Source organism: Notamacropus eugenii, chromosome 1 (assembly GCF_028372415.1).
Source record: "Notamacropus eugenii isolate mMacEug1 chromosome 1, mMacEug1.pri_v2, whole genome shotgun sequence".
NCBI classification, from domain to species: Eukaryota; Metazoa; Chordata; class Mammalia; order Diprotodontia; family Macropodidae; genus Notamacropus; species Notamacropus eugenii.
This window is the reverse complement of record NC_092872.1, coordinates 530,493,197-530,519,705: the sequence shown is the minus strand read 5'-3', so window position 1 is coordinate 530,519,705 and position 26,509 is coordinate 530,493,197. Positions and strand designations below refer to the sequence as shown.

The 26,509-nt window shown below is 34.6% G+C and overlaps 1 protein-coding gene across 2 annotated transcripts in view; it reads right to left on the bottom strand.

Moving 5' to 3' along the window:
* PPP1CB (protein phosphatase 1 catalytic subunit beta) overlaps positions 1–26,509 on the bottom strand; it is a 76,645-nt gene that overhangs the window by 10,477 nt on the left and 39,659 nt on the right. For both annotated transcript variants that reach the window (XM_072634076.1, XM_072634077.1), the window contains exons 2-5: positions 25,731–25,862; positions 22,757–22,987; positions 19,408–19,512; positions 11,330–11,401 (exon numbers count right to left, since the gene is read on the bottom strand). In XM_072634076.1, coding sequence (XP_072490177.1) covers positions 11,330–11,401; positions 19,408–19,512; positions 22,757–22,987; positions 25,731–25,862 — 540 coding nt within the window. The remainder of the gene's footprint in view (positions 1–11,329; positions 11,402–19,407; positions 19,513–22,756; positions 22,988–25,730; positions 25,863–26,509) is intronic.

Genomic DNA, 26,509 nt, shown 5'->3' with positions numbered 1-26,509 from the left:
TAGTCATTTATTTCTCTGATAACATCTTTCAAGCTGCTTTTCACGTGTAAGTCTTTGTTGGTAATTTACTGCAACCCACTTAAGCTCTCCATGTGCTCCTTCATTGCCTTCTGGATGAAATGAAGTTTTATTTCTTCAGAGTCAGATAGCATATCCCAGATGTTAAAAAGGTAGATTTTGGAGGGAAAAGCTTGGGGAGTCATTGAAAATTGTACACTTTCTAAAATGCTATCTAATACTTTTTTTCAACGTATTCAATTCTACCTGGTCAAAGGATCTGGTTCATGGTTCATTTGCATTATACTGATGGACAAATTATAAAGGGTGTCTGTGAACCTCCAGGGCATAGTTTGAAAAACAGATATTCTTTATTAACATTATCCTTTGCAGTTAGGCCAAATTCTCCATTTATTATGGATCTCATTAGGATGCTCAGCAATATCCTAGATCTTGATATAATCATCACCATGTCATCTACAAACAGATCACATAGAGGACCTGGCCAGCTCTAAAAAATCCTTCTCCTTTTCCATGTAACAGCTATTTCCTATAACAGAGGCAAATACCTTCGGTCTCAGGTGTTATTAACAAGGTGGCTCAACAAAATTAACAAGTTTGTTGCATCAATAAGAAAATTCTTATGATTTTAACATAGAACAAAATAGTTTAAGAATCTTTAATGCTACATTTTCCTCTACAAAATCAAGTCTTTTAAAAAAAGTCACACAAAGGCAGAATTTTATATTCTCTATGCCTTGTAGGAAATTATGTAAAAATGTGATGTTTCAGAATGTATGCAAAAGCCTGCTGGTTTAACTCTCATATTTTCATCAAGTATGTCCTTGGTAAGTGTGTAGATTAGTTTCATTAAGAATTTGTAGACAGGAAAACAGGTAGTTGATAGTTTCTCAGGTTTTTTCCAGTAATAATGGTATCCTCCTTTATTTCAAATATCTTAAGAACTGATTCCTTCAATGCCCTGAAAATTATGTCATTAAGCATAATACTCTTTTGTCTATAGCTTGTATTAGTTCAGCTGCTTTTTCCTGCCTTCTCCCCTCTCCCCTCCTACAATGACATTTCTACCTTCTGATACAGATCATTTATGGGCTGTGGGGACTCCATGGTCACTGACAGTAGAATAATATGCTATAATAATCCTAAGAATCCTTTCCAGCTCTCATTTGTTTGTTTTCTTTCAAGTTTCATACGTTCCATAAATTTGTAAAGGAAATGGGGAGAAAAAAGGATGAGCAAAGAGGATACTCAAGAGAAAAAAAGTACTGTGGTAAAGGAGAAAGAAAATGTGTTTGAATTATTCGGGATAAAATTCTTTCTCTTCTCTATTATTGGTTTCAAAGGCTCTTAAATTTTTATTTAGTTTTCATAAATTAAACTCAAGGTTAAAAATCTTTCTTCCTTTTATATCTTAACTTGTACAATCAGTCAATATGCATTTGTTAAATGCTTACTATGTGCCAATCAGGAAGTGACTGGAGTCAGGAAGACCATTCTTCCAGTGTTCAAACTTGGCCTTAGACATTTACTAGCTGTGTGTGACCCTGGACAGGTCACTTTAACGCTGTTTAACTTTGTTTCCTCATCTGCAAAATGAGTTGGAGAAGGTAATGGCAAACCACTCCAGTATCTTTGCCATGAAAATCCTAAATGGGGTCCTGAAGAGTCAGACATGACTGAACAACAACGACTATGTGCCAGACATTACAGTATGCGCTGGAGATACATGTACAGTGGAAAAATTAGAAGCACCAAATTAAATAGCCCCTCTCTGGTATTTTGTGGGGGAAATTTTGTAGGGAGAGGGAAGATGCTGCTGGGGTTGGAAATGTCTCATCTATGCTGTATTTACTAGACCAAACTCTCAAATTTCAAAACTTCAACAATAACACAAAATGTATTTTCTCAGCTATCTGAACTGGTCTTAATTTCCTGTTTGTTTCAGACAGGGAGACAGAGGAAAGGAAAGTAGGGAAGATAATGATAAGAGTATAACGAACCCCTCTGAAATAAAGAGACTATAAGACAACAAACTTGCCTGTAGTTTCTGGTAAAATTTATAAATGTTATTAGAGGGATGATTTGTGAACTACTAGAAAGAAAAACAGTGATAATCACAAAGCACCAGCACAGTTTCATCAAGAGTAGGTCATGATGCACTCAGAGAAATCTAAGAAGACTTGTACGAACTAATGAAGAGTAAACTGAGCAGAACAAGGAAATTGCTTTTACAATGATGCAAAGAAAATAACTATGAATGACTTGAGAATTCTGATCAATACCACACACACAAAAAAAACAAAACATGACATACTTTCTACCTCCTAGCAGAAGGATGGACTAGAGGTACAGAACAATTCCCATCTTTTCAGACATGGCCAATGTGCAAATCTGTTTCACTTGAAATAATCCTCATTTTAAGGAAGGGCTTTTATTTTATTTATTTGGGAGCCGGGGAGAGAGAAAAGGGGTGGATGGTGACTGTGATAAGGGGAAAAAAAATGTTAATAAAACATCAAAAAATACAGAGAAAAGAGCAAAAGAAAGGAGGGGAACAGAAATAAGCAGGGCAGTCTTCGTACTGACGTTAAATTTAATATACACTTAAAAAATAAGATCATGCAAGACCAGATTAATTTTTAATAGAATTACTAGATTGCTAGGTACGTTGAAGGAATGCAACGGCTATAATATACCTGAAGCATTGGAGAAAGTCTCTTCTGCGATCTTTCTGGACAAAATGGAAATATGAGTCAAACAGTGGTATAGCTGACAGAATTTAAAACTAGATGAGTGGCCTGAACCAAAAGAACATTTAGTAAAGCCAGGAAAATCTGAGTTCAAATCCCACTTAGTGTGTGGAGAAGCCACTTAACCCCCATGGATCTCAGTTTTCTCATCTATAAAATGATACTAAGAGAAGTCATTAAGGGATTGAATTTAATTGAGAGGATATGCTTCTTATACTTGGAGATGACACAAGACTGGACAGCAAATAGCTAAAGCACTGAATAAGAGAATCAGGATCTAAATATATCTCAATAGACTAGAAAAATGGGGCAAATCTAATAAGAAAAAATGTAGTCTTTAATGTGAGTTTAAAAAAAAAAAGGAAATTTCACAAGCATAATATAGTATCAGACAACTGTTGTGAATAAAATCTGGATGGCTTTATGGAACCCAGAAAAGCTAACAATATCTGAGGTTGCAACAAGAGTGGCACAGCATACTGGATTAGGGAGGTAATGATACTCTATCTGCTCTGGTCGAACTTATCTAGAATAACGTTCAGTTTTGTGTAATATTTTAGAAAGGAAACTGACAAGAAAGAAGAGCCTCCAGAGGAAGTAAAAAATACTAGAGGTCAATCATACGTTATGAAAGTCAATTGAAGGAGTTGGGGCTATTCTGCCAAGTGATATGGTTGGAGGTTGAGGGGGAGAAGGAAGAATGGTAGCTGTCTTCATTTAAAGAACCATCAAATGGAATGATTAGACTTGTTCTACCTAGCCCCAAAGTCGAAGTAAGAAAAATGGATGAAATAGGCAGAGAAATAAATTTAGGTATGATGTAAGAAATATTTCCTAACAGTGTAAACAACATATGCAAAAATGAAATGGTCTGCCTTGAAAAGTGGAGGCTTTTTTCCACTGGATCTCCACTTAAGGATGTCACCCAGGGGTTTTGTGTACAGGCATACGTTTAACTAGTTGGCCTCTGAGGTCCTTTCTAACTCTGAGATTACACAATTACCTTTCTGAAAATGGCTAAACCTACCTAAATAAGTAGAATACAAGGAAGTTCAGAAGATACACAAATAGGAGAACATTGGAAATACTATGTTAAATTTGAAATATATATTTTAAAAAACTGTACATACTGGAGATTCAGTTTCATATGTACTCTTCTTCTTATATGGAAATGTTCCTATCTGTTGATGTTTGGCAAGTTCATAATAATAAAAAATTTTTTTTAAGTGCCAAGATCATTCTGTAGGTCAGTTTAACATGTAAAGACTTTAGCTGCAGGCCTATTGGTGGAAACCATGTTTCTTGTGCAAGGATTAATCTACTCAACTCTGGAGAGGCTTATTACCAGATTGTCAGGATGATTTTTTTTTTTGTAGAGAACAACTCTTGAAGATATTCTATGAAGTTGTAGAAGAGTGATATCTGTGTAGCTGGAATAAGAATCTACATTAACGAAATCACCAGGTCACTAAGGCTTTTTGTTTAATAGAATACCTACAACTAAACTGAATTCTACCTCTTGACAATAAAGAATAATGTCTGATCCATATAACATTAATGAAAACTTTGAAAATAATCAAAGAGGGTAAGATGTAAGATGTCAAAGATTAAAAATGGTTCAAAAGGGTTTTTAATTCAATCTCTGTGGTTATTTTTAATTTCTTATTTGAATGTTAAGATGTAAATGCAAATTAAAAGTAATACTATCTTGACAAAATTGATCACTGTACCTGTTAGTATGATATATAACTACATATATAAAAGTAAAAAATAATTATAACGAAGCCTATTAGAATCCAGCGAGAGGCAGTGTGGCATAGTAAAGAACTGACCTTGGAGCAGGAATATCTTAGCTCAAATCCTGCATCTGACACATCCTAGCTGTATGACCATGAGGCATACACCCCTCTGTTCACCTCTCTGTTCCCCAGGCACTAAGACTGAGTTTAAGACTTGCAATGGAAAAAGAATTTTCCACATCAAGAGTTTTCTGCAACAATGAAATAAAATTTTTATATATATGTATGTAAATCAGAGGCAGCCCACATAATGTTCTAATATAAAAACAATCTATTTGATAGATGGAATGCTTCTATATCGTTAAGTTAAAACATAAATTGCAAATACTCTAAAAGTAGCATTTATTCTATGTGAGAGAATGTCTATCCATAAAACCTTTAACACCTAATCACAAAGACTGTGGAAAGTTTAGTCAGAGTAATCCTTTGCTACTCATGGCTTCCTTTAAAACTAACAAATCCTACCTTCTAAAGGAAGCCTTTCTGGGACTCCCCCTGCTGCTAAGGTTTTGCTTTTCAGATAACTTTCAACTACTCTATATAATTTCATAAATCTCATAATTTAATGTTCTGTCCCCTTTAAAAAATGTATGCTCCTTGAGGGAAGGGGCTGAATTTTGCCATTCTTTCTGTCCCTAGCATTTAGCACAATGCCTGTCACATAGTAAGTACTTCTATTACTGACTATTCTTAATGATGCCCTACCAAACTCCTTACTGGCAAATGCTTCAAACTTTAAGTCCAAATCAGTACTATTAACAGATCTTCTACTTCACTGAGATTTAAATCATCCAAGAGAAATTCCTCAATTACCAACCTCTTCTTCCACTCAATTTTTTTTTTGCTTTATCTCTCACTCTCATCATCCTTTTAGTCAAAGATTATTTTAAAAAGTCCTACTTTCGGACAAGGAGTTAAGTCTAAATCCATGCCATTCCTTCCCACTTCCTCCAGGAATAACTTACTTTTTTCTTAGGCTGCATCTAACTCTCTACTGGCTATTTACCATTTTACTACAGACATATGTAACTATTCCCAATCCTAACCAAAAAAACAAAAACAAAACAAACTTCCTGTGATTCCTCAAAAATATCCAGCTAACCATCTCACTTCCTTTATCTCATTCATTGTCAAACTTCTAGGGAAAAAAGTTGGCTTTGGCTGAGCATTTGGTTTGCTGCAGAATGAGCTGTTCAAAGACTATGCAAACTTAAAAAAAACTGTCACGTAGAACATAACTGGTCAAAATCCAGCAAGGGAAAAAAAAATTGGGTCCTAAAGCCTATATGTGGAAAATGAACAAGAACAAATTGTTTCTGAATTGATTTCCCTAATGGAGAGCCAGTGAAAGGAAACTGTTATACAGTACCTCCTCTGAAAACAAAGACTTCAAGACTAAATTATTCTCAATGCCTTCAGTTTCCATGAAAAGTTCAGGGAGCCAGCTTCTGAGGCTGGACAAAAGTAACCTCAAGGTTTAATAAATATAAGCCTCCAAAGTTTAAATGAATTTATGAACAAAAGACATGAAAACTAAAAACCAAATCTGGATTTGGAGACAGTCTGATGCTTGGAAGAATTATACTATCTAAAAAAATCAAGTGAAATTCAAGGATGGGAGCCATTATAAATTACTCTGAGACACTCCCACTGCTGTAGGCAACTCTTTCAATGACCACCTCTTGAGGCCAGACTGGAAGAACTAAAGCCTCTACTAAATAAACCAACCTGTACTACTCAGGAAACAGTTGCAGGTAGAATATAAAATCAGCTAGAAAAGTGGTTGGTATTAGATGGCAAAACAAAGCAAGTCTTACGGATAACAGGGAAGAAATAAAATGATAATCACAAACTGAAATACTTTCAAAAAGAAAGTTCTGATTTCCACAAATAGTGAAACCAAAATATGCTCAGTTCTGTACTCGTATGCTTAGTTGTGTTCAGATTCTTATGTCTGCTCTGCTATAGTTTTATTAGTTATCATGAAAGGTAAGTTTGGGGTCTTCATTTAAGAATAGTGAACCTCTTTTGCTCTTACTTTTCACATTTGCATTTTTAATTAGAAAATGTTTTAGACTGTTAAAATAACCAGAAATACTCTAATTCTACACTAAATGTACATACTGGTTCTGACTCTTGACTGCCTAACCTAGGAAATTGCTGGTCTTCTGAAGCTAGATACATACATTTTACAAGATTTTCCTTGAAGAAGTCAGTGCTGACTTATAATTGAGCACAAAACTCTTCTTCATGCTATCATTATAATTCCTTAGTATTCTGAGAATGTGCTTTCCTTGTTCTTGCATTAGATATTGTATCTCAATGTATGTTAGGTGAAACAGAAGACTGCAGTAGGTGTGAAATTCTCTTCTAATGCGAGAAGTTTGCAATCCATGGAACCAAATCTTACAGAGATTAGACTTAACTTGTTTATTGAGTAGGAAGGTTTTAAAATGTCATAAAATTTATCAATATTAAATATCAGGCAAATAAAATTTATAATTAAAGGCAAAATGGTAATGTTTCAAAGTCTATATTTCTGTAACCCCTAAATAGAAATTAGGATTTCGTTTGCCTAGAATATGATTTATTAATGCCTACTAAGGATCACTATTTCAGGTCATACCTCACTTTACTACCTCTACTCCCCAAACTTTACAATTCTGGAATCATAATCAAATCAAGACTTCCACTGTATCTTGAGAGTATGTCCATCTACTCCCCAAACTCCCACTCACTATCCTGGTAACTTCCTAAACCAAAGCATCCCCCTTCCTGGCTACCATTCTGTTTTATATTTACAATAGTCTTCCCCTGTTAGAAAGTATACTCCTTGAGGTCAGGGATTAATCTTCCTTTTTTTGTATTTCTCTCCACATTTAGTAGAGTACTTGGTATATATAGTACATGTTCATTCATTCACACGGATGAATTTTTAGTTCCCTTTATTTGACTTTTAGATATTGATCTTATTTAAAATTATTTAGAATTAAAGCCACCATACTCTTCCGCTCGAGATAATTAAGTAATGATGGGATGTATATATAACTATTTACTTACCATGTTACTATTGATTTAGTTTTGGGATTCAAAAGAGAGTTGATTTTTAAAAATAGGTTGGTAAGTTTCTCTGATAAAGGTCTCATTTCTGTAACATATAAAGAACTATGTCATGTCTATAAAAAATAAGAACCATGTCCCAATTGGTAAGTGATCAAAAGATATAATCAGTTTGCAGATGAAGTAAACCCATGTAGTCATATGAAACATATTCTAACTCATTGATTGGAGAAATGCAAGTTAAAACAATTCTGAGGTACTACCTCATACTTATTAGATCAGATAATGGGACAGAAAAGGTGAATGATAAATATTGGAGGGGATGTGGGAAAAATGAGATATTAATGTACTGTTGTCAGAATTGCGAAATGATTAAATCACTCTAAAGAGCAATTTGGAACTATAAAGGAACTATAAAGGGGCTATAAAATCATGTACACCCTTTGATATAGCAATATCACTACTGGGTCTGTATCCCCAAAGGGATAAAAAACAAAAGGAAAAGTACCTATATGAACAAAAATATTTATACCAGCTCTTTTCTGGGGACAAAAAGTTAGAAATTGAGGGGATACACATCAATTGGGGAATGGCTGAATAAGTTGTCACATGTAATTATGGTGTAATACTATTGTACTATAATAAATGATGAGCAGGATGCTCTCAGAAAAACCTAGAAAGACTTACAAAGGTGGATGCAAAGTGAAATGTACTGGGTACAAAGTAATAGCAATTCTGTAATATGATCAGCTGTGAAAACTTAGTTATTCTCAGCAACAAAACAATTCATGACAACTCTGAAGGACTTATGATGAAAAATTCTATCCATTCCCAGAGAAAGAATTAATGGCATCTGAACAGGGTGAAGCAACTTTTGCTTTCTTTTTCACTTTCTAAATTTTCTTGAGGTTTTTTTTTTTTTTGGTCTGTCTTTTCCCTCACAATATGACTACTATGGATAGATTTTGCATGACTACACATATATAACCTATATGGAATTGTTTTCCTTTTCAAAGAGGTGGAGGGAGGTATGGAGGGATGAAGGGAGAGAATCTGGAACTCAAAGTTTTAAAAGCAAATGTTAATAATTGTTTTTTACATATAACTGGGGGATAATGGAATACTAAATAAATAAACAAAAAACAGCTTGCTACACTTATCCCCTCCATATAGGGGCATGGCATCCCTGTGATAAGAGAAAATCTACATAAAATTTTTTGGCCCCTCTTTGTACTAGAGAAGTCTGAATTTTTTTTAATGTGGTGTTTACCAAGTACCTTATTATAAAATTTGGGCATATCTATGGTATTAAAAGATAAAGTATGTTGATATTATATAATACACACGTATTTTATGCATTTCTGAGTTTCTCAGCTTTTTCTGTCATTTGCTGGCCTTCACATTGTCATCTGTACCTTCCACAAAACTCCCCCAAAATTCCCAATTTAATTTCTTATGTTGACCTGAAATATATTGAAACTGTGATGGGAAAAGTCGCAATACAGGAGGAATAACTATTTTTTTCAACACACACACTATCCTCAATTCCCTTACAATCTGACTTCTGCCACGAACATGAATCTGAAACTGCTTTCTACAAGATTTTCAATGATTATTAAATCAATAAACCATTTTAGTCATTCTCTTTTCACTGACCCAATTTACAGCATCTGACTCTTCTACTAACCCTTTTTTCTCTTATGGCTTCAGATTCACCATTTCCCCTGCTTTTCTGACTCTTTTCCTTTGTCTTCCTTTATCAGTTCCTTTTAAATCTTTTAGGGAAGGTAATCCTCAAGATTCAGCCCTTATTTAATTTCTCTAACACACTTCTCTCTGATAATCTCATTTATTCCTATGGCTTCATCTCTGCAGGTGACTATCAAATCTCTTATCACTAGCTTTGACCTCTCTTTTGAGTAACAAAACAGGATCTCTGGATGCCCATGTGACATTGCCACTTGAGATGTTCCATCCATCTAAGACACAAACAAGCTTATGATCAAAGCCAGATCTTCCTACTAACTATACTATTTCTTTCTGTTGCATTACTATTCCTCCCATGCTTATGTGCTATCTCAATTGTCCCTTTTCCTTCCACTAGATTCACTAAAGGTGACTGTTCTACTGATGGCTAAAACTTGTTTTTATGTGCCTTTATTTAAATATTTTGATAGAAGTTTCTATGTTATGCCATATACAATGTGGGGGTGCACAGATTTGAAGGGTCAATGCAATGATTTTGGAAGGACCCTCAAAAACCACATACATACATACAGATATCAAATGGTCAAAATTATATTATTAGGCTCCTTTCATAAAGACTCAGTTTAATGTATATGTTTAGCATAATATTTTTTCTAAGGAGTTATCATTTGAGTTTTGTCACTGTTATTGTGCTATGGCAATCTTAATTCACTTTTTTCTTCATTCTATTTACATCTTATATAAATATCTAGCCTATAAATATCTAGACCTAATATAAGTGTTTAATAAATCTTTGATAATAGATTTAGGGCTGAAAAGGACTTCAGAGATCCATTAAGTCCAGCTTCCTTTCTTTGCAGATGAGAAAATGGAGACCCAGAGGAGGCTGACCTACTTGCTCACTGAATTTTTTTTTCCTCATACATCAAGGATAAGTCCAGCATGTCTGCATAATTTAGTAATTTGTTGACATTTGCTATTACACCTCCTTTTTGCTGGTAGGCAATTTGTAGGCCAGCAAAGAGGCTTTGCAAAATGGAAGAATGAGGCAAAGTCAGTGTTTTGCACTGTTATGAAAGATGATGCTATTCCAAGGAAGAGTTGAATAAGAGTAGTTTATTTGGAAAACTTTCCATGTCCCCAACGCCCTACTCATATGACTATACTAATTCCTTGATTACACATGTACATACTCACATAAAGCCCAAATGTACATTACAAAGCCAATGCAGAGGTTTTAGATGAGTGAACTTTTGCTTCCCTTTGTTACCACTGCAACTGAAGTAAACTAACTGTCCTGGACAAAGTATGTTAAGATCATTTGCAAAAGTCAGCCACCATACTTTGCCATCCAGGGGAAGTCTGAACTTTTGTTCAGACTTGCTACAGCTCCTCACAAGTAATTCTACTACTTCATTTTAACAGTATATGGTGTAATCAAATTTTAACTAAATAAAATTGGCCAATTCTTGAGAAGGGCCTTAACAAGTTAGCAGACTAGAGGTAGAAGATTATAAAGGAACTACTGGAAAAATTTAAAGAAAGTGACTAAGATTAGGTATACACATATATGCATACATACACACATACACACACTACAAAAAAATTGTTCTGAGAAAGGACTGAAGATGGAAGTTAGTTTGTGCATGAAACAACCAACACGTAGAAGCAGACTAAACTGTGAAGGTACCATAAAAAAGTATATACTAATGAAGGAAGAAGCATGAGAAAAACTTGGTGACGGAATAAAAGATGGCCAGAATCATGTAACAGTAGAGTATCAAATTTTTAAGTCCATTTTTTTGGTGTGATAATTTCAGTGTAGATACGAGTTAATACAGATCAAGTAGTCTCCATTCAGTCCATCTACTAGACAGAGCAACATCAAGAGAGAACTCTAAACATAATTAAATTAGGGCCAAACTGCTAAACCTCCCGTTTGAATGGCATTTTACCCAAAATGAATGTTTTATCCAAGTCTTCATCATAATATACCTGTATCAGGGACATCTGTTGGTCTCATAATTCTTCGTATCTGTTCCATTGATTGAAGATCTGGCGAAAGTCCTAAATAGAAAGCAAGAGAAAATACACGTGGTATAAATATTTAATATTCATTCAGTAAAAAGTACCTCAAAAATTAATTATACTTGAATAAAATATATTTTAAAATAACAATTTCAGAACTTAGAGCAAATAGGAAATTTATTATTAAAAACATAGCAACTTTGTTTTGCTTTTAAAAGGTTTTTTTGAAGGGAAAAAAACCTAAGCGCATCTGACTTCAAGGAACTTACTTTAATTTCACTCTCTCTGTATATAAAATCCACCTTTACTTCTGACTATTGATAGCTACTTGAGTGTACATTCACAAATATCTACAAAAATCAGATGTCAACAGAAAAAACAGTACAATCTTATCAATTAAAGATATCACATTTAGAAATACAGAATACATATTTTATATAACTTAATGTCACACTATATTTTAAACAGTTCTTATTCTTTTACTGCTTACTTATAATAATTATTTTTAAATTTAGTTTTATAGGCAACCTGAAAAAAAAATCTAGCAGTGATACAGAATTCTATGCCTAGTTACTCAGAGGGTCATCTCTAATAAGAGGAATAAGAACCAACTCCATTTAAAAAGCCTACACAAAAGAAAATTTCATAACCTGATTTAGTAAAGCCATTCTAAGGCTCCTCTTCAGGGTCACTTTTCTTCCAGCTATGTTCATAGCATGCTCCTGAGCACCAGACTTCATTTGCCACTCTGGCCTCTGACAGCTGCCATTTCAAAGTTGCTACTCCCTTCCTCTTACAATTCTTGCCCTGGCAACAGTAATCCAAAAACTACCAATCATGGGAATATGTCAAACAAATGCTCTAAGTCTACTCACTCACTGTCCCTGGAACTTCCTTCACCAGAACTTGGAAAGAGTTTACACTAAAAACAAATTTTGGTTGGAATATTGTTTTTAAAAGTCCACCAAAATTGTTGCATTTTAGTCAAACCTATGGTTTAGTGGAAAGGACACTGGACTAACAGAGTCTGAGATCCTGAATTTAAATTCTACTTTTGCTACTTCTTACCTGTTTGACTTTAGACAAATCATGTTAGCAGATAGGTGTTGAAACAGAAAGAGCACCAGATTTAGAGTCAGGAAGACCTGAGTTCTAATGCTGCTTTAGATACTCCCTGAGTGACCCAGGGAAAGGCACTTAAACATTTTCATTCTCATTTCCTTAATCTGTGAAATGAAGATAACAGCAGCATGTACTTCTCAGGACTGTTGTGAAAATCAAAAGATCCAAAATATGTAAAATGTTGTGCAAATCTTAAAGTGCTATATAAATACGTAGTACAGTTACCCCTTACACACTGTGTGGGTTAGGAGAGTAGTGCCCCTGTGATCAGGAAAAATCCTAAAATTTTTTGTCCCTCCCTTTGTACCAGAGAAGTCTGAATTTTTTTTTTTATGGAGTGTTCTCGATACCTTACTGTAAAATTTCGGTTAAGTATTTGGTCCTATGTAGGTCAATGAGGCATTTCTACATTTCAAGCCTTTGTGTGTCATCTGCTACCTTTCACATTCTTTTCACAAGCTTTAACTTTTTACTTATTTTAACTTTAAAAAGAAACTGTGTATATTTATGGCATTAGAAGATAAAATATGCTGATATTATACAACAGTATACATATATTTTATGCATTTCTCAGTTTACAAACTTTTTATGTGTCACCTGTGACTTCTGCAAAGCTCCCCAAAAATTCACATTTAATTTCTTATGCTGCCCTACAATATATCAAAACTGATGTATTGTAAAGTTGCAATGTGGAAAGATAACTGTGTTAAATCACAAGCTCTCCATTCTCCAGTTTTCTTATCTGGACAATGAGGGTCTGGCCAGATAATTTCTATGGTCACTTTCTAGCTCTAAATCCTTTATGTAAAATGGGAGACCATTTCTACATCACAAAGAAAGGATAATCTTTATCAACAGACAAATAATGTTAGCATAAATGCTACACTACCTTCTAAAAAATGTAATAAGCAGTGTTCTTAAATTTTTTAAAAAATAAATTAATAAAGGCAACATGGTGTCATGGATAGAAAACTGGCACTGACACCCAGAAAGCCTTGGTTCCAGTCCTGGCACTCAACCTTATCAGCTTTATGACCCTGGGCAAGATACAACTTCTGAGGGCTCTAGGCTGGGAGTGTCAAACCCACAAAGAACTGAGGAGCAACAAGGTTATAATGTTATCCATATTTTATTGTATTCTTATTTATTTCACTGAATATTTCCCAAATACATTTTAATATGGTTCAATTCATACCTGCCATGGTTGACACCTCTACTCTCAGCAACTCTCTAAGACCACACATTATGGAGAAGGTGCTGGTTTGTCTTGATGGGGAGGATGCCCTATCCAGGTCTTCTCTATGCCAATGAAAGCACAGGTCCAGTTCTTATCTCTATCTTAATCAAACGCAATGTTTTGTACCATAGTATATTGTTGACTTAGTCAGAACCATCTCCTTAAACTAGAGCTTCCTAGGCTGCTAATCTCAGCTCATTTATTTCCTATCTCCCAAACACCACAGAAAAAGATATCACATTTATGCAGTGATTGACAGTTTACAAAGCACTTTCCTCTAACTGTGATGTAGCTATAACAAAGTTAAAGGATCTCCTACAAAGTCACAGAATTTACTAGCTTCAAGCCAAGTCTGAAAAGAAACCAAGGACTTTCAAGTTCAAATTCAATGCTCTTTTCCATTATACCACACTACGTATATCCTGTCTTAGAGATCAGTATGTTTTCTTGCACAGTGAGCATATTTCAATGTTACTGTTTTTTGCGTTTCTTAGATTGTCTTTCATTTCTGCATATAAACATTGCCAATCTATTGTTCTCTTTTGTTTCCTATGGGAAACTCACCACGGCAGATTCTATTTTCTATTCTGCTCACTGTTTTTGCTGTTCAGGTCATAAAGTCTGCTTTCATAATTCTCATTTTTCTTTTCAGTCCCTCAGAAATAGCATGCTGTGGTTCCATGTTCTCCTAATTGTCCACAATCTCATCAAATGTTGGATCATTTTCCATGATTTTATAGTATTTATGGACAACTGAACTCATTTACTAGATCTAGAGGCCATATTTCCTTCTGTTCTTAATGTTTTCTCTTTTGATTTATCTGCTTATGTTCAAGGTCTCTGGTTTTTTTCCTTCCTCAAATATTTGGCAATTTCAACCCCCCCCCATCCCCCACTCCCATTTTTCCCCTATTGCTCACTTTCTGACTCTGTCCTCTTTGAAGGTAGTTTCTATGGGGGGGGGGGGGGGGGGGGGGCTGGATCTCAATGCATTTCAGCCTTCTCCCCACAGTTCACCAGCCTAGGTCTCTGCCGCAAGTGACTTTCATGCGAACAGAACTGGCCACAGCTGGATACTGTGCTTCTTCCCTCAGGCTTGGTGAGTGGTGCAAGTCTCTTGCCTCCAGTGTCTTCTTCCAATTTTCTTGTACACTCTCTCCATTCCTCAGTTGTCTGGCCTACCACCAGCAGTTCTGTCATAGCCTGAGCAAACTTTTGCAGCCTGGAACCAGGTGCTCCATGACACTGGATAGTTGGGGGAGGGGGGAAGGGGACTGGCACGCACCAACCAGAGTGTGGGGTTTCCATGTCTGGTACTTGAGATTGCTAGGGCAGAAGCAGGTAGGGATGTTTGCTGAGTGAGCTCAGGATTGGCAGTGATTCTTGTGTTTTATTTTGTTGACCTTCTTTTGGATTCTGGGTCTCTGACCTAGACCATGAAAACAGATGAAGCTGATTTATCTTGTCTGTTCTGAAGAGGTTGGAGAGGTCATAGGGATCAGAGAAAATGTCTTGTCCTCCATCTTCCTGCTCCTCCACAATATTATGCTGTCTTTAATTTACAAACATGCTTTTACAATGGACACAACGGATAGCTCCATCTACAAAAAATCTTTAATTTATATTTTATATTACATTTAATATAATTTTATATATTATATTTAATTTTTATTGAGTCAATGATCTGAAAGGCATTATGACAGGTGTTGAAGATATAAATACAAAAATGAAACTGCTGACCTCCAGGAATTCTCAATTCTGAAGAGATCAGAGCGCACCTTGAGGTAAATGTAAGTATCAGATAAATAAATACAAAGTAACTTCAGGAAAAGGACAGAACACTAACAATGAGGGAAATCAGGAAGGGCTTCCCATAGCAAGTTGCACCTGAAAGGAACTTTGAAGAAAGCTAGAGAATCTAAAAGTAAAAGTGAAGAGGAACGCATTCCAGGTAAAGGCCTAGAGGTAACAGGTAATAAATATATCAAGTCTAAAGAACAGTATTTTGGTATGCTAAAAAGAGAATGTATGAGGGGAAATAACACCAAACAAGATTGGAAAGGTAGGTGGGAGCTAGATTTCGAATGACTTTAAATGCTAGGCCTAGGATTTTATATTCCAGAGGCAATAGGGAGCCACTGAATATCTTTGAGTACAACAGTCATACAGTCTTATGTATGCCTTAGAAAGAGAAAAGACTGATTCATTCATCATATGTTTTCCTAGCACAGTGCCTGTTACAGAATAACAGTTTGATATTTATTAATTAAACTGGCAGCTGTGTAGGATGGATTGTGAGAAGGGAGACTGGGGGTAGGATGACCATGGGAGGCTACTGCAGTCTAATACACAATGAGGGACACACAAATTTATCATAACACTTTCTTTGGGAACAAAAGCATTAGCAAGAATTCCAGCAAGGATTAGGGATTAGGAAAGAATTAAGAAAAGAATTACCAAGAATTAGAGATTCTTGCTAACCAAGATAAGGTACTGGTAGCCTTTTGCACAGGGAAATTTTAAAGAAATAGTATGGAGAATATCTGATAGCACAGGGACAAGAAGAAGTGGAAAATTAGTGTAAAACTGAGAACTAGATTAGTGTAGAGATCTGAATTACAATTTGGAATAGAGTAGGAGGAGTTAAGGAACAAAAAGGTATCCTTTGTCTCCTCCCACCTCTATCTTCTACGAAATTCACTTGTGTTCTTTTTAAAACAAATACAGCTTTACCTACTCTTACTTCCCAGACATCATCCTACTAGTGCCTGAAAATCAAAAAGCACTTTGGAAGCATTTCAAACACTATAAAAATTCAGAAAACGCCAGGGTCTGGCCCTAGGGAAGATAATTAATAACTAACATTTATACAGCACTTTAACATTTGCAAAGCACTTTACATACCTTACCCTCATTTGATCTTCAAAGGTTTGTGCTATTATCATTCCCATTTTACAGATGAAGAAAAGTAGGACTGACAGAGGCTAAATTACTTGCCCAGGGTCACAAAGCTATTATGTGTCTGAGGCATATTTGAACGTGTAAGATCTTCCTGAATTCAACTAGGTGGCACAATGGATACAGCGCCAGGCCTGGAGTTAGGAAGACCCAAGTTCAATACGGCCTCAAACACTTATTAGCTGTATGACCCAGGCAAGTCACTTAACCCTGTTTGTCTCAGTTTTCTTATCTATAAAATGAGCTGGAGAAGGAAATGGTAAACCATTCCAGCATCTTTGCCAAGAAAACCCCAAATGGGACAGCAGAGAGTTGGACATGACTACAAACAATGGAACAAAAGCAAACTTCGTGAGTCCACCAAGTAAAAGGGCTCTATCCACTGACCCTCCTCAGCAAGACACTTAACAAGGGCTAATACCATTAGAACATGATTGTATCTCTTTATCCACCACATTCCCAATCTTCTCCCAAATGAATTTTCTTGCTCAAAACAACCACAAAGCAATTTGGAGAGGAGGGAGGGATGGCTACTGTGGATAGAAAGGAGAAAGGATATAACTTTGGCTATGTAGAAATGTCATGAAATGTCTTTTATAGTTAAACAGCAGTGACTAAGAAAAATAGTGCTTTCTATTCTTCCTGGCAAAATAAGCTCATCAAGGGCTGCTGTTCAATGACCACTTGGTGATTTTTGGAGAAGTATAAAATCAGTTAAAAAAAACCAAAAGAATTAGAAAAGGAGGGAAAATTTAAAAGATAATTAAGACTTTATTATTTGGGCCACCTGGTTACTGGAATTTCTCCAAGTTTTTCTGTGGGGCAGTATGAATATATTTAAACATCCCTGGACTTAAGAAGCGGAATGAGATACACATTTTTAAAACATAACTAATGCAGAAATTTGTTTTGCTTGATTATTCATCTGTTATAAGGGACTTTCTTTTATTTTTTTCCAATTTGGAGGAAGTGAGTGGAGAAAGAGAATTGAGGATAAGAGAGACAACCTCCCCCTTCCCTCTGCCCCAAAAGTAATTAAAGCATGTTTTAAATGATGAGAAAGAAGGCATTACAAAACAGGACAGCTTTGAAGTTACATGGTGAATTCATTACATATATTTTTAAAAGAAAGCTGTACCTAATAGATTCTCAGTTCCATATATATTTTCTGTTCTACTATGTATATGAAAATGTGCTTTTTACTTGGTGTTGAAATTCAGAGTAAAAATTAACTTAAAATTTTAAAAAATTAACCATGTCTTAGTTCCACTAGTTCTATTACACTTAAAGACCTATTAAGAGAACCCAGCCAAACAGTCAACTGCACAACTGCACATGTGCTATTATAATCCAACATTTAATGATATTAAAACATATTCAATGACTACGGGAGGAGCAATCTACTGCAGTAGTAGAAAGAGCAGAGCAAGTAGTTAGAAGATGTGGATGACGGAATGACTTTGACAGTAAGCCATTTCTCTATATTCTCTACCAATCTCACTGGATTGTTGGTGATACCCAGTTGAAATAATGGGTATAAAAGTTACTACATAAATCATAATGTGGTGCAGTAATGGGAAGCAATTTTTACTCTTATACTAACCTATGTCCTGCCACAACAATGATGATGTTCATCACTCTATACTTGAATTGCTGCCCAATCTCCTTGAAAAATGCTTTTGCAATGTTATTTCTATAGTCAAAACCCTGAAAATCTCTCTCTACTTGGAACATATAGGCAAGCTTCTCTGCTTGGTATTTAAAGTCCCTTATAATCTGGCCCTACTTTACTGACACAAATTTGTTTCCAGCTAGGTGCCAAAATATACTCTTAATTGGAGACAGACAAGTCATCTCTCTGTTCTCTGAATATATAACAAAATCTGAGAACGTGGAGTGTCTTCTCCCCAAAACTTAGCCATTAAAATCAAAGCCAGAGACTGTAGTAAGCTTTCCCCAACAATTCTAGGCCTCACTGATCTCTACTTTCCCTGAAATTCTGCAGCATTTACTTTATGTGCCACACATTTTGGAATTTATTGCTATATTTTTTTACATATACAAATATTTTTTCTCCGATTAGATGGATTTTAAGCTCCTTGAGGCCAGAGACAAAGAAGGTAGTATGTACTTAATACTTGCTGAAATGGACAGAACACCATTATCTGTCACAAAAGCTATTACACATTTCAATATATTGCAGACCATATGGAAAAGCAATATTCATCTTCATATAAAGCCTTTGTTATCTCCATTGTAATCTGTTGTGTCTTAAGCTTTGTCCATGTGCACACAAAAAAATCCTTTCAATGAGATTAGGACTAATGAAGTAGGAAACACTGCAGCAAGACGATTGTAGAAAGTCTTCTGAGAAGATCAGAGCAAAATGCAATTTACAAATGGAGCTCAACTAATACTCTAGTTGGCCTGCAGCCTGCCAGTGAACTAAGAATGTTTTTTACATTTGACCCTCAGACCGTAGTTTGATGACTACTGTTTTAGATCAAACAGTCTCCCAAAGGTGGCAGGAGTTTTTAGATTTTATAATGATATCTTAACATATTATACAGTTTTATTACTCAGATACAGTTCTCAATTAGTGAAAGAGCTATTTTTGTTTCTCATGATCCAATTTCAGTTGCTTGATTTCCTAATTATTCTTCTATTATCAGGAAGATAACCATAATAACAAAAAATAAATCTAAATAAGGTGAATTTCTTAGTTTACCTCCATGACAACAGAAGATCTTCTCATCCACAATGGCTGCAATAGGCAGACAGTTAAAACAATCTGTGAAAGTCTTCCATAGTTTAATATTAAACCTTCGTTTGCCTATAAAATCAACATATAGAATAAGTTTATAGGAAGTCACATATACCCTAACTATATCATGATTAAAGTTAAAGGATCATTTTCCAAAATGAATTAATTTAAGACTTAACAGAAGGATCATAAAGAGCACTAAGCTGCTTTACTGAAGGTATGTCTACTAAATGCCTTGAGGCAAATTAACCTAGTTTCAGATATATTCAAACAGCTTATGACTTCACTTTCAAAACCTAGTTGGTACTGTGTATAGTATGAGTGGGAGTGAGAGAAATAAAGAGGGGAGTGGAGTGGCACTGGAATTTGGAAGAGAATGTCAATTCTTTTGAAGAAGATGGTTAAGGGAATCACTGGTTAAACAAAGCTTATAATTGAAACTAAGCAAACGGCATTTCTAGATGCTATTTTTTTTTTTTACTTTTGAATGCCTTAACTACTTTTATGTGTAGCAAAGTATAAACGGAAGCTAAAATACTAAAACTTTTCCTACAGTTTGCCATAAGCAATCCATACCCTGCAATTCAATTTAAAGCTGCCATTATACTATAATAGTAACAAGTAAGTGATCCACAGGTGGGACAGGAGGGAGGAACTAAATGCTGGTATCTTTAGAACTTCAATTTCATGGCTTGGCCTCAACACTCATCAACAGAAGTGCTAAATGTAACCCATATCAAAGTATGTTTGATTATTACTTTCCTTTAAGTTCTCTCTCTGGGTAGTAGAAGCCAGCTATAATTTCATGTCATTTTAGAAGAGTCTGACGTTGAAAAAAGAGATTTCCATGACCAATTCAAAAAATTTAAAAAGTACTATAGACACAGGTATCTGAGCCATGGAAATATAGCAAAAATATCACTGATTCATGTTAATTCTAGAGAGACAGTAGAATTAGAAATTTTCTAAAAAAGAGTGTACTATTTACGTAAAACAACAAAAACTTGGAAGTTTTACTTGAAAAGAGGTCTTTCAGTAACTGATCTATGAAAAGAAAGATTTATAAACAAAAAGAATATTTCTCATGTACATGATAAGTAAAATTCTTTTCTTGTAAACAAATACTGCCTTAGCCATGAAAATCTTCATTTGCTCAGCAAGACTGTTTAATTAAAAGCTTATCTTCAAATATCAATACAATTAAACTTTCTTCACAACTATTAAAATTAATTTCAACAAAAGGGTAATAATTTTTCAGTCATTCCATCTAAATCCTCATTTGTATTTTATCTGCTCATTCTCATTGACTTTTCCTCCTACATGACTATAGTTACTGTCTACTTCCATTTTTCTTGTTCAGTTTATTAGTTTTCCATTATTTCATAAAGATCTCTGCAGTGCAGGTCTCTTTGCATTCCCTATTCTTGTTGGGTCTTAAGTGCACTGAATATTCATGTTTCACAATTTATTTAACTATCCCTTCAATAAAGTATACTTAAATTATATGTGATTACATGTAACTGCTATGGAGCATTGGAACAATTTTGGGGGGAATAATTTCAAGATCTATTTCCAATAAGTAGCCAAAGTGTATTCTTATAACTTTGCTGTATGCTGCCAGGCTCTTCTCTTAAGAAGATTATACAGTTTTGTAATTCTACTAGCAACCAGTAACTCCCCTATTCCTTTGTACCCATGAGAACACTGAATTTAAATATTTTTGTTGTTTTTATGCTCCTTAAAATTCCCCATACTATCTCCTCCCTACCCCACCTCTCTCCCAGAGAACTATTTCACATAACAAATATCAAAAAGCAGAAGAAAATTAGCAAAGCCAATTAATAAATTTTAAAAACCTATAAATAAATGCAATGTTCCACACCCAATGTTGAGTTTTTGACATCTTTTTAAAAGTTTTGCTAAGCAAAAACTATTTAAAACAGTGCAAAGATGAACATCAGTTGACAAAAATTGTTATAGATCCTAAATTAGAAAATTAATGAATAAAGTCTGTCTCATGGATTATAGAATTATTAATATATAATATTACATACCAAATTATTATATAATGATATATTAAACTATTATGCTAGTTTATTATTATAATACATTCTGTGTGCACATCTGTGTGTGTGTGTGTGTGAGTGTGTGTGTGTATAAGACAGAAAAATAGAGACAGAGAGCCATTCTATGTCACTGATACAGGAATTCTTCGATGTGGAAATTGTATCAATACCCACATTCCCTGCAACATAAAGTCTTAGAGAACTGCCAAAAGCAGCACAAGTTTGATACTTCTGACCTAAAGCATTATGAAGCTGAGTGACTTGTCCAGGGATATGCCACCTGTAGGTATCAAGAGTAGGACTTTCTGCCTTTGAGATTCTGTCTATTCAAAAGGGAGTACCCATAATATGGGATAGCTAAAGCAAATATAACCCCAAAAGAGGTTCAGAGGTACAGAAACTAGTAAATTCCCCAATGAACTCATACTTAATACTATGGCCAAAATATTTTTCTTTCCTTCCCCACCATGTTTATTTTGTAAAAAAGATCTCTGAACCAACAGATTTAACAACAGAAGAGAAACTAATAGAAAACAGCAAGAAGGTAGCTTTTTGGTTCATAACTGAACAAAATAAGAGCAGGAATATGGAGCTATGACCTCTCATCCCCTGGAAATGATGTTTTCACTTAACAGTGTATCTCCTATTGAAGAAAACAAGGAAAAATATTTTTAAAAGGATAATGAAGTTGAAAAGAGTAGTACACTGGTAGATGTGTACCCCAGAGGACACAATATCCTTGCTTATCCAAATTTAATGGCACAAACAGTAGTAGTGATACACTTTAACTGCTGGATAGTTCTCATGGCATGGGGTTTATTAACAGTTTGTCAAAAACACTGAGAATCAACTCCTCAGTACTAGAAAAATATACAGAAACGTCTAGGACAAATTTTCATAGCTGATTTAACTACTAGCACATCTAGTTTATCTGGATTATTTTCCTTACTCTCAAAACTTAGAATTATATGCATACTGATGAGATCCTACTGCACTGTACATAGCAAAATCCCTCCCACTCACTAACCCTTTTTCCAGGAAATGGAAGAATAAGACACATATTTCCTTCCCGGTTTTTTTCCTATATTCAGAATGCCTGGTCTTTGAAATACATGAAGTTATACTTCATTTTGCTAAATATTCAAGCATAAGTCTCACAGATTAAATTTATTTATTCCCCTGCCTCACCCCTGGCCACTGTTTTAGCATTTCAATAATGTTCCATAGTAAGCTTCATTTTTACTCACATTCATCATAGAATCCATAAATACGATTGATGCTAGCACATTCATGGTTTCCTCTTAAGAGGAAGAAGTTCTCTGGGTACTTGATTTTATAAGCCAACAGCAAACAAATGGTTTCCAAAGACTGCTTTCCTCTGTCCACATAATCTCCCAGGAAAAGATAGTTGGCTTCTGGTGGGAATCCTCCGTATTCAAATAATCGAAGTAAGTCTGTATATTGACCATGAATGTCTCCTAAAAATAAAAAGCATATTTTTACAAGTCAGTCATGCAGATGAGGAATATAAGTAATAGAGTTTTCTTTTATTAATCTATTTAAGTAAAACTCTTATACCTCATGGAATCTTGTTCATCATCATGGCAGAGTAAAATGTCAAGCTATGTTGAGGAGAAATGCCCTAACAGATTTAAAATGGCCCATGGCTTACTAAAAACAAAGGTTTACAAATTGAAATTTGTATTACATAACACTGAATTATTGAATATTTTTAAAAATATCAGCTTAAAGCATAAGCAGTTATTCTATAAACAGAGCTTTCCTCAGGGTATTTCTTTGTACAAAAAATGTTTTAACTAAATCTATTTAAAAGCTATCCACATTTTCAAGTTACTTTTAAAGAGTAGATGCCCAAATAGGCCTCTGTTGAGAGTGAAATGATTTGTGAGTTTATTTTTTGAGACTGGTTAAAAGAAATTTATTTCAAATTAATACATGCAATGAGAATATTTAATTATGAAGAAATTTTGTTTTGATTTCACTGAAACTCTTCTTCCAAAGTGACAACCTAGGTGAGCTGAAGTACACCACTATAAAGACAAGAAGAAATACTTTAAGGGCACTCACAGGTTTGATCAATGTAGCACAACTAGGGACTTCTCAGAAACAAAGTGGAGAAGTTTAACATAAATTAAACTGACCTTTTTTAAGCAAAAGCTAGAGAAGTTTAACATGAATTTAACTGACCTTTTTAAAGCAAAAGCAGAAAATAAATGTAAGAGTCTTTGTCAAAATAAGAAACACTACAAAGAATAGCCATAGCAGAAGATAGATCTTATAAATCAATTTTGGGGGGCTTTATCCAAACTTACTGATAGCATATCACTTAGCGATGAATTATGAACTTCTGATTTTACCCGTTTTACTGCTTTTGCCAAAGACATTATAAGCTTTTAAGAAAAAACAGTAGGTAAAATGTGACCATTGAAACAAATTAAAGAAATCAAAAAAGTTAGGAAAAAAACCTTATTTATGAACATTTCAATACTTTCCAAGAACCTGTAATTTCTCATCAGTATGGAGAATCCTTTCATTGATGTAGATTGTGAACTCCTCTATCGCTTAGTCAATCTGGTGATAAACCTACAAAATTGTAAAAAATATAAACTTCCACCCTTTTCTAATTTTTAATGGTGTGACAACTCTTTTGGCCATATTAAAGTATCAAAGAATTTTTAAAGTTATCAAGGACCTCAGTAGCCATCTATCTATCTAATACAACCATACTCAAATAAGAATTCCCATTATAATATATGCGACAAGTGATTTGATTATTCAGTTTGAAAGAGAGAAAACTGTTACTTTTAAAGCAACCCATTCCACTTTTTGGATGGCTTTGTTATGTCTTTTTCCTGACATCAAGTCTTCGGATAGCTTAAGAATTAATTCTTCAACAGTTTAAAAATGTGTTACCTTATATAAAAATATTTTAAACAAGATCTGTCAGCCTGTAGAGACAAAAACATAGGTCAAATGCAAATAAAACAACAAAAATGCAAGGTCTAGTTGCCAATATGAAAAACAGCACCAAAAAATTCTGAAAATTCTAAGTCACCTCAGGGTTAATCTAATTCAGGGGTTCTTAAATCTGGGAGGTGTGAGGGTTTGGTTTTTTTTACTTTTTGATAAATGAATTTCAATATAATTGGTTTCTTTTGTAATCCCTATGTATTTTATACACTTAAAAACAACATTCTGAGAAGAGGTCCAGAGGCTTCATACTGCCAAAGACCCATGACATAAAAAAAAGGTTATCTAGTCCAGTTCCCTCATTTTATAGAAAAGGAAACCCAAACCAAAAGAGGATAAAAAAAAATTACCCGTAGTTATCAGGGGCAAAGCCAGGACTAGAACCCAAATATCCTGACACTCAGTCTTACCCTCTTTTCACCAAACCAAGGTGAAATACTCTCTAAGGAGAAATCTGCAAAAAAGATAATGATTGGAATAAGTTTTACTATAAAACTTTAAAGTCTGAATTCTTGTAAGGTGTTTCAGCAAGTGTTATAAGGAATGTGCACCATATTTAATCATAATCTTACTTTTAAAAACAGTAAAACACATGTGAATATGTATATATACATACACAAACACAAACATGCATGCATACATACATATTCCTGTTTCACTAAAGTCCTACTGCAATGTTTCTTCAAACCATGAAGTAATCCTGGGTTCTTGTAGGTTTTATAGTTTCTCAAACTACCCAAGGATTTTAAAAAATATGGCCTGAACAACAGAATGTGCATTATTTGATGAAATTTCCAAGTTTAATCATATTAAAGCAAGGGGGAAGAAAAGTCACATATTCTTGAGATACTAAAATTTACAGTTAAAAGAATAAAAATTTTTCTGTCTTTTCAATTCTCCAATGTTTTGTGATTCTGGAATGAAGAATAATTTTTCTTTGCTCCAGGACTTATAGGTTACACAAAAATGTAAGAACTTTCACCATCATCCTTCTACTCAAAGAAAAGCAACTGCTGTCACTTAAAGTCCATATAAAACTCCAAAATTATATTCTACACCTAAAATAATTATAATAATTCTATAGCTTAACAGAAGACTAAATTTAAGATACTTTATACAATGAAATAATAAATTTTTAACTTGTCTTCAAATCATTATGCAAATAAATTTAACTAACAGTGAAGAACTTGAAATAATTGTGGAGATGATCAGTTCACATATGCCACCTACCACAAATTTTCAAGGGAGCTTCTAACTCCAGAAGTATAGGCTGACTGAGGAAGATCTCCCGAGATTTAATGCACAAGCCTCGGACCTCTGCTTCAGTCATCTGCACAATCTTCCCAGGACGACACCCTCGTACTGAAATGCAAAGGATTTAACAAATTACTCTTTTAAATGAAAATTCTACATGTAATTTTCAGAAACAAATATCAACATCTATCATTGGGAAAACTAGACATGAATTTGTTTGGTCTGCTGCCTGCTGCCATGGCACTTGAAGGCTGTGTGTGTAGAGTTGTGACCATCGGCCTCCTCTGCTCCCTGATGATATATTTTCTCAAGTCTCTCTTTTTACTTACTCTTAGGCATTCAGCTAGGAGCAACAGACTTTCAGAATCAGAAAGATAGCTGGGAGAAGACAGTGAAGGTATACCCACTTTTCCCCACAAACAGAAGCCTAGAATCTAGATGGGTAGTAAGAAGAAGCCAGAATAGCTTGAACAGGAAGTAGTGGTTAATAAGAGAAAAGGGTTGTACCCATCTGCCAGGAGGTCATAGAGTTTCATCACTCTACCAGGAGTCCTAACATTTTTGTCATCAGTTTTAGAGCTGTAAAATTATTGCTCAAATGAGCATCCTAGAAGCTCACATGAATTATGGGGACCAAAACACTCAAAAAAGTGTCAATTATTAAACATGTAGTTTTCTACATCTTAGTATTAGTATTCTTTAAGGTCACAGTAAAATAGTCTATTTACAAATATACAAATTAGAAGACATAGTAC